The 15,118-nt window shown below is 36.2% G+C and overlaps 1 protein-coding gene across 2 annotated transcripts in view; it reads right to left on the reverse strand.

The window, feature by feature from the left end:
• Positions 1-2,406: 2,406 nt before the first annotated feature.
• The window catches only part of LOC134740498 (inactive hydroxysteroid dehydrogenase-like protein 1), a 30,287-nt gene continuing 17,575 nt past the window's right edge, over positions 2,407-15,118 (reverse strand). Inside the window, exons 2-6 of one of the 2 annotated variants that reach the window (XM_063672998.1) lie at positions 12,149-12,271; positions 6,104-6,214; positions 4,546-4,766; positions 3,847-4,074; positions 2,407-2,833 (exon numbers count right to left, since the gene is read on the reverse strand). In XM_063672998.1, the coding sequence (XP_063529068.1) occupies positions 2,729-2,833; positions 3,847-4,074; positions 4,546-4,766; positions 6,104-6,214; positions 12,149-12,271 (788 nt within the window). In that variant the 3' untranslated portion in view covers positions 2,407-2,728. Of the gene's footprint in view, positions 2,834-3,846; positions 4,075-4,545; positions 4,767-6,103; positions 6,215-12,003; positions 12,092-12,148; positions 12,272-15,118 lie in introns of those variants that run through there. The other variant, XM_063672999.1, reaches the window with a different exon arrangement.

Here is a 15,118-nt window from a genome sequence, read left to right on the forward strand (position 1 = left end):
TGTCGAATGAAATTTACACTAGGGCTTCTGAAATATAAAAACAATTTAATAGGGAATATTACGCAAAACTCTGCGTAGAGGGCGTCTCTAGCACAATCACAAGACCTCCCGCGTAACACGAAAATCGAAAGTTCCGTTTCTGCCTCTCTATCACTTGCATATTCGATCGATAGAGAGGCAGATAACGAAATATCGATTTTCGTGTTTCGCGGTAAGCCACCTGTAAATAAACCTCCTTAATGCATCAATGTCCTAGTGAAAACTTGTCAAAAAACTGTTTAAGACATATTATGTATAAGTTACTCTATGGTTTAGGATGTGCACTAGTGCTGTACTCTGGCGGCAGAACATTGCAGTAATACTCCCTATTGTCCGTGCATATGTCAAAGAAACCTAATTTTAATAAATCTATGTATAAAATGTTAAAATCTAATAATAATTTATTTTATTGAATGTGGCCATATACTTTATCGTGTAGTATGATTATTGTTCGAGTGTCTTTCTTGTACTTAAGTGACGCAATTGATATGCAAGTACTTGATTATAATAATAAAGTGAGTATTTATTAACCATTTTTTTTGTGTTCCTTCGTCGTGTCAAAATTTTGTTTTTCTACTCGTCGAGTATAATCTGTGTATTACAACTTCACATGCAACACTACAACCTTACTCTTTTCAACGTTGTTTAGTCTATGGCACTTCCGACTCAAGCATAAGAATTTTATCGATACGGTTTAGTCAATTATAAAAATTTTGAAAATAGAACTTCATACATTTCGAGGAGACTCGATTCAATGCATCTGCTTTGTGATTGGTTGGCCAACAAAAACATTTTATTTTATGTTGTAGTAGAAACAATTGCTTCATAAGTCAGAAACGCGCATGTGACACCCTTCATATAGCAAGATCCATACCCTACGAAAACCGCTTAGCGTTGCTTGTTAGTCTCCATAGGCTACGGTGGCCAAAATCGAGAAAAAACTGTCTTAAAATTGAATTTAGCAAGGAGCAGGTACCAGGGCCTCATGAGTTACGAGGAGGTGTCGTTGACCAACCCGCCGGGGGCGCCGGGCCCGCGGCGGCCGCGGCCGGGGCGCGTACGAGTATGAAGGTATCGCGGGCTGCGGCAGCTCGCGTATCCTGTATACTTTTGGTTTGTTTACCTATATGATTCTACTAGTTGAAAGTATTATTTTTTTGTCTCGTAGAAAAAGTATTATATACAATAGTGACATAATCAAGCTTTTCAATCTCGTACCTTAACTTAAGCAACTCAGCAAGCTTCGTTGCTTAAACACGGTACTCGACTGAAAAGCTCTCTATTATATCACGATTGTATAAAATACTATTATGACTTTCATAGTAACATTTCAGTTGCTATCTTATCGACATAATTATAGTCAAGTGTTTAACTGTTTGCATTAAGGGGCTACCTGAGGTTTTCATCGATTTTTGACAAGTTTTGAATCGTATCTCCTACTTTTGCACTACATATAGAATTATAAGACAAGCGGCTATCGGTTCTCCAATCTTTTATCTCCATTTTTGTCTACCGGATTGTGAAAAAAATGAATACTTATTTATTTAGGATTGTTTTAAACATTGTCTAAAAAACACTTTTTTCGTATCTCGATTGCTGTGAAAGATCTTACTTATACGAAATCTACATATTTGGGTTCGTCTTAGACGTCTCTAAAAATTTGTCTAAGGTTTTAATTTTAAACTAATTAACACAAAAGTTATGGCCAGAAAACCAGTTTTTTGGCCTAAAATTGTTCAACTTTGATGCCAAATATTTCGAAAACAATGAACTTTGAAGTAAATATGGGATACTATATTGCTAAAATCCGTTGCTGTTAATATGATAAGCTACAAAAAACATTAGAAAACTAAGGGATTCAAATCGAAGGTCATTGGGGCATGGGATCCCCTTAAGATAAAAAAATAATTAGTTGGTCATACCAAATTGTCAGTAAATAAGAGCAAAAAAATACTCGTCCTTTTCTTTTGGGTACTAGTACTAGTGTAAGACAAAGATAGTATGATTCTCTCTGTCTATGTTTGAAATGAGACAGTCCTTTGACAAACTATATTTCTCAATCATTATCTAAAAGTAGGTATTACACCTTTACTTCGTTGGGAAAAACCTATAAATAATGGAAATTAGCATGGACGGTTTTTACATAATTTTTCTGTATATTTCATAGTTTCGGATATCGCACTGCTCTGCTTTAGTTTAAAAAATACAACACATAATTGACTGGTAGAGAATGCCTCATGGCATTAAGTTCACCTTTTGTACATTAAGTTGTTCTTTTGTGCAATAAAGTTTAAATAAATAAATATTGCTAAATCGTGCTGTATGCATGATAAAGGTAAGGTTTCACTTAAAAAAATGGAAACGGCAATGCTTAAAATATATATATTTAAAATTAAAATCACATATGGCCATCTTATATTATTAGTAACACTATATTTGTACAAAACTATGAATTTCTCCTATACCTATATATAAGTTCACAACTATAAAACGGAATTTAGAGGTAACTAAATTGAATTAGATACGAACAGGATCCGAAGTTATCCAAATCAATGCTAAATGTTTAAAATAAAATTTGTGCAATCGTAATATATTATGAGAAAGAGTAATATACTGAGATGATATTGAATTGTCAACCGTATTAAGTTGAGAGAAAGTTGAATGTTGCACGAAGACATTGTGTCCTAGCCTATTGCACCTTCTGGTTACGTAGATATTCTTGTCGAAATCCCTGGTTGAGGTACCACGCAACCTTCGTGCGGAACCAGACTGGAGCCAACTGGGTAAAGAAAGCCTGTAACAGAAGGGATTTATTTAAGGTTAGTTGGGATAAGTGCAAAGTGGGGTAACTGCGCCTACTGAATACAAGAATGACTTAATCTGAGGGCCACGAAACGTTAATTTTTAGGGTTCCGTACCCAAAGGGTGAAAACGGAACTCCGCTGTCCATCTGTCCGTCTGTCACCAGGCTGTATTTCATGAACCGTGATAGCTAGACAGTTGAAATTTTCACAGATGATGTATTTCTGTTGCCGTTATAACAACAAATACTAAGAAGTAAGGAACCCTCGGTGTGCGAGTAGGAGTAGTCGCACTTGGCCGGTTTTATTTTTCTGTACATAGTCCTCAGGGGGTCTTTTAAGGGATACAGAATGTGGGTACGAGTATGGCAGTAGGCAAGCGTGCACTCTAGTGACTCTCGCAGCGTTCCGTGGCCGAGGTTTATTATAGGTCTTCTCATCGTGATCCCTTATCCTAGTACGGAAGGGAAAAAATACGACCAAGGTTCCTTGAAGCAGACATACTTAATGATGGTCCTTCCAACCAGATGTTATAAAGATCTAACATCCGTTCATCCTGCTCCTGTAAATAATATCATGGGGAGTGGGGACTACGAAGCTTGAAGTTACAATTTTACAAGTCAATAGCGTCAACACTGTCCAAAACAGGTTACATTATAGCTCATGGTCCTTCGAACCGGATAGACTCATCGCTGATGGTCCTTCTAACCAGATTTAGTATTCATGCTAACCTAAACTCCATGTACCCAATATCCCATCGTGTCATGCACCCGTCGTAACATCGCCATCGCCATCTCGCATAAGCTTTAGGCGTGGGTACTAACAACCCACCGGCCATGACCGTGGCGGAGAACGAGTTGGTGTTTAGTTTAGTTTATTTCTTATGTATACAATTTTCACACAGGTAAAATATACGTAGATTTCAGCTTGTACTACTGGTGGATACGAAGAAGGCGCTACGTGCTAATGGTCCTTCTAACCGGATCCGTACAGTTATTATACTAACCTGAACTCCATGGACCCAGTACCCCGTCGTGTCCTGTACTCTTCCTAACATAGCGACTGCATATCTTGCGTATGCTTCAGGGTTAGGAACTAACGGCCCACCGGCCATCACGGTGGCGGAGAACGCGTTCATTTTGGTGGACACGAAGAAGGGCGCCACGTGCTGGACGTAGATACCTTTCGGGGCGTATTCTTCTCGAATGGCGTGCGTGAAGCTACGGAGGTAGGCCTGTGGAAATAACAGGATTATTAGAATATTCTTTTATCATTTAAAGTAAAATCATATGTTTCTACAGTATTTTTAAATTTTAAGACCGTACTAAGATGACGCAGAAACTCCCAACCCACGGTCGTGCAGTATACCTACGATTATATATTGTAGAATAAGTATTTGGCTTTCTGACACGGTCATTAATGAAACGGCCTTGAAATTAAATCCTTTCATCACCTGTACGTAAAACGGTAAAAAAATCTGCGCTAGAGTGAAACTGCTAATGCCACGAAAAAGAGAGAGACAGGCCTTAGTGGCTCCATAAGGGGCATATGAAGCTGCAGAGCTTCGACGACCACTACATATTAACGACAGCTCCTCGGCCCCGGGTCGCCATGTAAGGCAATATGTCGCTGCGCCTACGTTGACGACGATTAGGTCGTAGTCGTCGTCGTAGACGCACATTAAGAGAAAGAAAGAGGGACAGACCTTTGTAGCTGCATATACAGCCATGAGCGGCATAGGCTGCAATTCCGATGACGAGGAGATATTAACGACAGCACCACGACCTCGGGTCGCCATGTAAGGCAACATGGCGCGGGTGAGCATGGTCGCTGCGCCTACGTTGACGACGATTAAATCCCAGCAACGAGACGGAGGAGCGCAGCACAGCTCGATGGGACATTCGTAGTTTAGGCCCACGTTGTTTACTGGAAAGAAAATTATAGTTTGTCAAAGAACTGTCTCTTTTTAAACAATAGACAGAGATCTTTGTCTTACACTAGTACTAGCACCCAAAAGAAAAGGATGAGTATAGTTTTTGTTCTTATTTACTGACAATTTGGTTTGACCAACTATAAGAAAAACATAGAGAAATAGGTAAGCTTAGAGTGCTCAACAACAACAAAAACCCATTTATTTTAAGGTTTTAAGAGAACTTTGAGAAAACATAACAAAATTTAAGCTGAATAATATAAAAATAATATAATAGTATTAAATTAAGTTTACAAAAAAATTGTTTAATCCGGACCAAAGAAATCCAGAAACCTAAGTATGTATGGAGTGAGCACTGTATTTACCTTACTTATATCTCTATAGTAAAAGTTAACCCTTAAGGGCGTTAATGTGCAAAGTTTTGTGAACATTAGTTTTTTTTTCGTATATGACATATTTCAGTTTATAATCAGAGTTAGTGTTTCTTTTTTAGGATTAAAAGAACTTCACAGGAGTGAGCATGAGTGTCTAAATTGGTACTTGCGGTAAAATTTCGAAGATTACAGACATGCTATAATCTTCCAACCACTATTAAATAGGTACTTTTAACCACTAATTAATAGGTATTATGTTATCTATGCTTACATTGTAGAGCCTCTAATTGAGCTCTAATCCTAAAAACATTGCAACAGAGCTCAATTAGGTACCTTCATACATCATTATCATAGCCATCAATAGGCACTTAAACATTTATTGCTATGGTTTGGCAATATATACTTGTATAGGTTGATAGGTCCATGACTTTAGGTTCGAAACTTTCACTTTTCGTAATGTACGAGACTAAATATGTATGACAATAAGGATCCTGCCGGCCTAGCCAAGGTGACAAGCTATCGCTACGACAACGAAACGCTTTGTGTCTCTCTATCACTCTTCCATATTAGAGCGACAGTAACAGTTTCATTTCGATCGCTTCGGAGCGTAAGCGATTGGCATGTTGGCTACGCGGCCTGGCTGAATATTTAGCCATATTTTGCAATTTTTTTCGAGGATGATTTTTTCTAAATATTTAGATCAGTAAGGTTTTTACTCACTATTAGTTTTAGTCGCTTTTGGCGACATGTTTCGGATTCTTTAAACCGCCGCGGACACTCGTGCCTGAGGAAGGATTCCCAAAGAATCCGAAACATGTCGCCAAAAGCGACTAAAAATAATAGTGAGTAAAAACCGTACTGATCTAAATATTTTGAAATATGTCTCACGATAGTTTGTTCGATGAGTTTTTCTGTTCTATACGATTTTTGAAAGGTTAAAAAACGATGTAGCATCTCACCTAAGATCCCCAAGTCCAGGTCTTTGAGCTGTTTCTCTATGTGGGGGTATATCTCTGCGCCCTGCGTGAAGTCCGCCACGATGATCTTGGTTTTCACATGATGGGTCTGCTCTGGAAACGAACGTAGACGGTCTTACTTAATCGGGCTTACCCACATTGACCAACCAGAACCAGAATGATTGATAATTCATAAATTATTCGAGAGTGTACTATAATACGAGTAATTGTGAACGCCTTAGCCGCTTCGACATATCTGATGGTGGCCGTACCACATATAAACATTAGCTATCGTCTTTACGACAATGTCACATCGTTTTAGCTACAATCATACAAAATTGCAAGATACCTAACATATTTTATTGCAACCTAAATCATCCCAAGTTATTTGCTGCATCAATTAACATCTGGCCTTCCAACCACGAGTTTAATAGCATTTACCTTTAAAACATTGTAACAGGATGACTTGACTAAATGGATTTATTTAAGCTCGGTCGAATTGTACCCTCCCATACAAACGTAGTTCCGCTCTCATTTTAAAACTATTTGTTGGATTGTAATGAAACTTTGCACATACAATGACATGAGGTATAAGTAATAAGTTTATATAGCTCTAGTTTATAAAACAAACTAAATAGAGCAAAAACAAGTTTTGTATGGGAATATTCAATTCGGCCGAGCTTGCCGGGGACTCTTAAATTTATCCATTTAGCTGAATTAAATTATTTCAGAAATTTTGAGCCTGAATCGTGTCAGGTTTACGTAACCATAGAGATTTTTCTATACAAAAGGCATAAACTATATCTGAATTTATTAAGTATAGTTTGGCAAGCCGTTTTCGTCAGTAAAAAAATACGGCAAATTTAAAACACTAAGGATTGTCCTCCAATAGAAAATTTGAATTTTGCGCCTTTTTCTACTGACAAAGTGCGCTTGCCAGAGTATAATTCAGGAGCCCGATTTTGATTTAAAGATTCGTTACGGTTTTGAGTTTATTTGATACGATCTGGGGACCGATTTTTGAATTTCGAGCGCTCGATTTCGTGTGGCTCCCTTCAATATATCCACACTACTAGGCATTTAAATTCTATAATAGAATTGATAACGAGTGGTCAATACCACTAGATTCATAATTGTTTAAAAAAAACCGGCCAAGTGCGAGTCGGACTCGCACATGAAGGGTTCCGTACAATATATATATATCTATAAAAATGGTCACCCATCCAAGTACTGACCCCGCCCGACGTTGCTTAACTTCGGTCAAAAATCACGTTTGTTGTATGGGAGCCCTACTTAAATCTCTATTTTATTCTGTTTTTAGTATTTGTTATAGCGGCAACCGAAATACATCATCTGTGAAAATTTCAGCTGTCTAGCTATCACAGATCACGAGATACAGTCTGGTGACAGACGGACATACGGACAGCGGAGTCTTAGTAATAGGGTCCCGTTTTTACCCTTTGGGTACGGAACCCTAAAAAACACTAGATTCCCAATTTCTATTGCTCGTATTTCAAAAATATCGATTGGCCGTGTTCTACAGATTTTCGAGTGACGAAATCGAGCGCTCGAAATTAAAAAATCGGCCCCCTGGAAGATAGCTAATAGCTGCATGCGTATCAAAACCATAATAATCACAAGCCCGCTCCAGACTACGCGATTCGCGCACGAGTGTGGAGGGAGCTACAGAGTACAGAGATTCAGGCTCTGAATTTCTGAAAAAAACAAACAGCGCGTGAGCGAGGCGCCTTTAACACAATTGTCATGACTTAAAAATAATTCAATGGGGTAAAAAACGTCGTTTTTGGGGCAGCTGGGAATGCAAATATTCCTTTTAGTACCCGGCAGGCTAAGATTAGTTATTTGTTTTACAAGGGCTTGGGTTCGTGAGGTTGTTGCACGGTGTTTTTTTGTAGAAGGAAGACAGTTTGAAGAGACTGAATTTATGCTTTATTTTAAATTTTTGTGCGTCATAACAGCCCTAACAGCATTTATACGTCATTATGACGTTAGCGACGTCATTATAACGCCATAATTACGTCATTATGACGTCGCTGACGTCACTTTGCTACCTGGGAGTCACTCAGTGTCATACTTTACTTACCCTGAATCAAACCAGATTAAACTTTACTACTTATATAATATATATGTAATAAGTTTTTAAAACGAAGTCTGTATTAAGTGGAAGCTTATGATTCAGGAATATTACAACCACTTCTTAATATTCCATGAAACCCAGGTGATAATTATAGGTACTAATGAGATAGGTGAAGCTATATTTACTTAATAACGTGAGTTCATATCGTAACAGGATGTTAAAATAAAATATAAATATTCACAAAAACTTGATTACGAGCATTCAGACATCACGTAATTCTGGTCTAAAAAATAACTAAACTTAGACTAACAAAAAGATTGTAATCGAAAAAGCTAGATTTAAAAGACGGCCTTGGCTTTTACGTGTTACCTACTGCATGATCTCGCATCATCCGACTTCTTGATATTTGCATATGCGTATAAAATAAGAATCAAAGAATAAGCTCCCTGCCGAGGTTTTCCCGAGGGGCTACTACAGTATGGGGTTCTACATCAAAAAAGGAGTGTACAGGTTTTTAAAGGGTCGGCAACGCGCGTGTATCTCTGGTGTTGCAGGCGTCCATAGGCTACGGTAACTGCTTACCATCAGGCGGGCCGTATGCTTGATTGCCACCGACGTGGTATTAAAAAAATATAAATAAGTAGGTAGTTAAAAACACATTTACTGGCAGCCTGGCAGCGATCCGCTTGGTAAGTTCTCCGTTCGCAGGCGCTTTTCGCTACAAAGCGGAAAAAATTGGTGTAAATTAATGCGTTAAAAAAGAACAATTGTTGTTTCCCCTCGTGCTAATAATGATACCAGCATTTTAGCGACTTTAACGATTGATTTGATTTGATTTGATCGATTCGTCGAAGCATTCTGATGTTTTTTAGTCTAATTTTTATTTATTTTTAAAATACTCATACCTAACGTACTTTTCTCTAGCTACGCCATTGCCCCGGTAACATTGAAGTAGCATAAAGGATGACTCACGCTAGAACGGGCCGGGCCCGGGTCGAGGCGTCCGACACGTCATTTTCTATGACGGCTGAAAAATTTGGCTGTTTCATACATTTTGGCTGGTCCAATTTCTATGGGAGGGTAAATAGTACATTTCGATGCTAGTGCGGAAAGTATGTCATTACTTCACGAGTACCGAGACATCGGCTCGTGGCAAGACTCGGGACGAGTGAAGAATGACATTTCCGCACGTGTATCGAACGACGTTTTTTAATACGGTTGCGAAAAAATAAGAAAAGCAACAAGTAAGGAATGGAATTCGAAACTTTTATATTATTAATTCTGTGACATCATTGACATTGACATTATGAAGAGGTGTTTTTCTAGCTTTTATTCGACTAGAATAGATCTTGTTATTATTATTGAACCCACTTCAATGAGTTTTTTTTTTCAAATGCATGTTCTACAAAACAGAAACAATAGTAAATATTGTACTATTATTACCTAAATATCGTTATTTACGATTATTTGTGTATCGTATATTTATAAAAACAATATCGAATGTTGCCTTTGGAAACTTAAAACATTCTTGCAGTAAGAAAATACGCCTCTTCTTTGACAGGCGTTCCGTTCCATTCCGACAACTTATTAAGAACGGTTTTTCAACATTAAAAAATAAACGTGTTATAATACTTATAATGATGAAGAGGCAAGTAATAAAATATGAAATATGCATAAATATTTTCGTATTCTTACATTAACAGTAGGTTTTTATGTTGATTACGACGTTTAAAGGAAACTAATATTAACACTCATAAATAAGTAGTCATGAATTGGAACAAGTAAAAATTTAAAAAAATTGGAAAAGTAAAAAGCACTAGTTCGCGAAAACCAACATTCCGCACGCTAAACAGCCACGAAAAGTAGCACTTTTTGAGCAACTGTATAAAAAAAATTTTCGCGATTTCGTGGTTGGTCCCATACTAAAAGTTGCTCAGTATAATCCCAAAACCTCCCTGACAACGGGAATGCACTTATTTTTTAGCCACCCTGTATACGTTAATCAAAATGCAAAATTATTTGCGAAATGACTTTTTTGACTCATCATCTTCCTTGCTTATTCACCTAGGAACTAGGAAGTGTAATTAGTACTTAATTACCAGGTACTACATAATTATTGTGATAATAACAGTAAGGAATACAATGGTAAATTAATAGTTACATAATTACATTAAATTAAATAATTACGCTTCTATTAAGTTAATTTATCTGAATAATCGTGTACCCATGAAAGTTTTGCTGACTGTACCTGAACGTGACTACGCACTGCCGTACAGGTTAATAATAAAATCTAGCCATAAAATAGTACATTTCAATATTTTCAATGCAAGTGTGGAAAGTTTGTTATTATTTATTACTTGTCCCGTGTCTTTTATTCGCCTAGTGTGAATAGCACATAACAATCAAGTACAGTGAATGCGTTAGTCTAACCCGTTCGTATAAAAATACCGCAAATCGATGTACAGGTTAGCCGTTTGGCACACACATACTAGAGCCCCAAAACAAAATTTTTGTCCAGCTGTTCCTAAAAAAAATTGGTAAAACATTATTTTTTTTGTATGGAAAAAAAATATTGTTATATAAACCTATTGTATGTGGTATCATACGAAAGGGCTTTTTGAGGCGATTCTAAAAATATATCACATCATTACATTTCGGGCAATTTTTTTTTAATTAAAACAAAAAGAATTTTCGAAACATACCAAGTTTGGGCTCCTCCAGACATGATATACCTGACTTTTTTTTTGTACAATATACCACAAATGATACGTGATATCCTCATGTCTAACTCCAAGAAAGCAATTTTGAAAATAATATCATTAACAATTTTTTTTTTTTCTATTTTACCAAGTGACACAGTTCTACTGAAGTAGAACTCCTATTTCACGAGACTTATGGAACTATACTGCAGATACGGTACATATTAATCATAAAATGATACGTAATATCCGTATATCGAACGGGAAATACCTCTTTAACCCTTTAACTGCGCCTTTCATCAGTTGGTATAGTTTGTTTAGTTTTTGACACAAAATATCAAGATTTTATCCTTCAGATACGATATACCCTATCGATTTTTCTTTGTACAATATTACCACTCCCCCCCTCATCGAAATTTTTTTAGGAACTGCGGGTCAAAAATTTTGTTTCGACCTCTAGTATGCGTGTGCCAAACGGCTAACCTGTACATCGATTTGCGGTATTCCTTTGAAATTGGGGTCGAGCGGCTTCCGCTACGTCAATTATTTTTGCTTTCAAAACAATTGACAACGCAAAAATAGTATTTTATACAATCGTGATATAATAGAGAGCTTTTCAGTCGAGTACCGTGTTTAGGCAACGTAGCTTGCTGAGTTCCCTAAGTAAGGTACGAGATTGAAAAGCTTGATTAACACTATGGTATACAATACTTTTTCTACGAGTTACCTAAAATAATACTTTTTTTACTATAAAACCTAAATAATTAATGAAAATTGGTAAGTATCACAGTAGACTAAAATGTAGTACAAAAGATATAAACGCGCGACTATTTCATGAGCATAATATGCAATAGTTGCCCGTTTATGTCTTTTCTATGGGAGCGCGGCGGCACGTGATTGGTAATTATTTTTTTATAGTTGACTACAGCGTATCGAAATAAATATTATAGTTAAATTGGGACCATACATGAAAAGTACGCAATTATAGTTTGACCACCAAACCTGATCGAACGATGTTCAGCCCTCGTTTAGCCAGATCGAGGGAGTAATGCTATTAATATCGCCGGTGTTATACACCTTTCAGTGGAATATTTGTTGACATTCACCTATTTCCTTGGCCACGGCGTGTAATTTTTCCGGGTTCCTACTGATGAGAACGATGTTCAGCCCTCGTTTAGCCAGATCGAGGGAGTAGTGCTATAATATCGCCGGTGTTATACACCTTTCAGTGGAATATTTGTCGACACTCACCTATCTCCTTGGCCACGGCGTGTAGTTTTTCCGGATTCCGACTGATGAGAACGATGTTCAGCCCTCGTTTAGCCAGCTCGAAGGAGTAATGTTTGCCGATGCCGTCCGTGCAGCCCGTCACCGCTGCAAATAAACAATGTAGACCTGTACCAATAACTTCTGAGGTTATAAGAATATTAATGTTGCTTATTTTTTATATATAGTTTCCAGACCATATACTAAACCTAAAAATAATATTTTGTGTCATCCTAGGTATTTGCTTAGGTAGAAATTTAGGTATTTCTTTTTTCAATCAGCATTCTGTAAAAAAAATATTCGAGACGAAATTCTTTGTTTCCCTGTAAAGGCAAAGTGGCTTCCGACGTACACACGCATTTTGTGTCATTTTCATCCACGGGTATAATGGCATTTAATAAATACCTAATATTGATCCTAAAACGCCTAAAAAAATATTAGAGTCGGTAAGTGAAGTGTTGTACTTTACAGAACATTGTTATATGTTATTCAAACAAATCTGTGTCAAATTCATCCACCGCTTTTATTTAAAAAAAATTTTTTTCTAATTAACACCCTGTATCTGCCACAAAAAAAAATTCATATTATTAAGTTTACGTCTATAATATTATAATACCACATTGAGACATCATTCATAATTTGGGTCATTTTGATCCACGGTTTTTTTACTATCTGGCAAAATAAAACTCAATTGAGCAAGAAGGGCGTGCGCGGGGAAGGGTACCTACGCGGGTGGGGTGCTTATTATACTTGCCGCAATATCAGCTTGCGACTGAGATCTTAATACTATCTCCTTTACCCTTGTTAAGTTAAGACCAACCAAGAGATGGCATTATGAGCTGTCTCGCCACTTAGTTTTGCGATACAGTGTATTTATTTCATTCGGAGGCATAATTACATTGTCTTATCAATCTTACCGTAGTAGGTATATAAATATAATTAAAAATAAACTGTAGGCTGCACTCCTCATACTGACCAACATTTGTGACGTTCCTAATCAAAAGGTACCACTTTCTCTGACAGGTTATTTGTATAAAGATATAATCAAATTTCGTCTTTAAGGTAAACGACAAAGTGGTACCTACCTTTTGATTGAGAATGTCACATCAGCGACTTAAAAATTACTTTTGTTTCGATTTTTAGTAGACTTTTTAAGTTTATTTTAAGACGCAATTTATTGTGATTTTTGTTATGTTTAAGCGTGGCAAGCAACATTAATTACATTGATGATGATGTTCATTAAATACAATATTTTTTCATACTATACTGAACTGTCACCCTATACATGAGAATGAACAGCGCCCTCTTGACAATGATCATATATTACTGGTCAGGCTTTAATATGTGTCATAATTTAGTAAAGTCCCCTTTGTGGATTCTAAGTTTCCGAGTTACAGCAGTTTAGTGAAAGCGTTTTTTTTTTAAATATAAATTAAGGGTTGAATAAAGAGGAAAGAAAATTTGATTATTTTTGCGCTACGACGCACGGTTTAGGAGATACAGCCCTATAAAGTTTTTTTTATTGTTTTTTTCTTTTTTACATTGTGTTTTTTGTATATTACTTTGGGGTTTCATAAAGGGGAACGAAAATTTAATTATTTTTGCGCTACGACGCATGGTTTAGGAGATCAAGCCCTATAAAAAAAAACTTTTTTTTTTGCGTTTTTTTTTTGTATAAATTAATGGTTACATAAAGGGGACCGAAAAGTTGATTATTTTTGCGCTACGACGCACGGTTTAGGAGATACAGCCCTATATAGATTTTTTTCTTTTTCTTTTTTACGTTTTTAAATCTTAATTAAGGGCTTCTTAAGGGGAACGAAAATTTGATTATTTTTCGCTACCATGCACGGTTTAGGAGATACATCCCTAAAGTTTTTTTTTTCTTTTTTTTGTCATTGCGTTTTTTGTTATTACTTTGGGGTTTCATAAAAGGGAACGAAAATTTTATTATTTTTGCGCTACGACGCACGGTTTAGGAGATACAGCCCTAAAAAGATTTTTTTCTCTTTTTCTTTTTTGCGTTTTTAAATCATAATTAGGGGCTTCTTAAAGGGGAACGGATATTGATTATTTTTGCGCTACGATGCACGGTTTAGGAGATACAGCCCTATAAAGTTTTTTTGTTATTATTTTTTTCTTTCTTTTTCTTGTGTTTTTGTATATTATTTTGGGGCTTCATAAAGGGGAACGAAAATTTTATTATTTTTACGCTACGACGCATGGTTTAGGAGATACAGCCCTATAAAGATTTTTTTTTTAAATTTTGCGTTTTTTTAAATATAAATTATGAGTGATGCAAAAGGGGAACGAAAATTTTATTGTTTTTGCGGTACCACGCACGGTTTAGGAGATACAGCTCTATAAAGTTTTTTTTCCTGGTTTTTTTTTTGTTTTTTTTTAAGTATTAATTACGGGTTTCTTAAAGGGGTTTTTTAAATTATTTTTGCGCTACGACGCATGGTTTAAGAGATACAGCCCTATAATGATTTTTTTTTTAAATTTTGCGTTTTTTTTTTTAATATAAATTATGGGTTGCATAAAGGGGAACGAAAATTTTATTATTTTTGCGCTACGACGCATGGTTTAGGAGATAAAGCCCTATAAAGATTTTTTTGATTGTTTTTTTTCTTTTTTTCTTTTTTACATTGTGTTTTTTGTATATTACTTTGGGGTTTCATAAAGGGGAACGAAAATTTTATTATTTTTGTGCTATGACACATGGTTTAGGAGATACAGCCCTATAAAGATTTTTTTTTAAATTTTGCGTTTTTTTAAATATAAATTATGGGTTGCATAAAGGGGAACGAAAATTTTATTGTTTTTGCGGTACCACGCACGGTTTAGGAGATACAGCTCTATAAAGTTTTTTTTCCTGGTTTTTTTTGTTTTTTTTTTAAGTATTAATTACGGGTTTCTTAAAGGGGTTTTTTAAATTATTTTTGCGCTACGACG

The sequence above is a fragment of the Cydia strobilella genome, chromosome 4 (assembly GCF_947568885.1).
Source record: "Cydia strobilella chromosome 4, ilCydStro3.1, whole genome shotgun sequence".
Taxonomy (NCBI): Eukaryota; Metazoa; Arthropoda; class Insecta; order Lepidoptera; family Tortricidae; genus Cydia; species Cydia strobilella.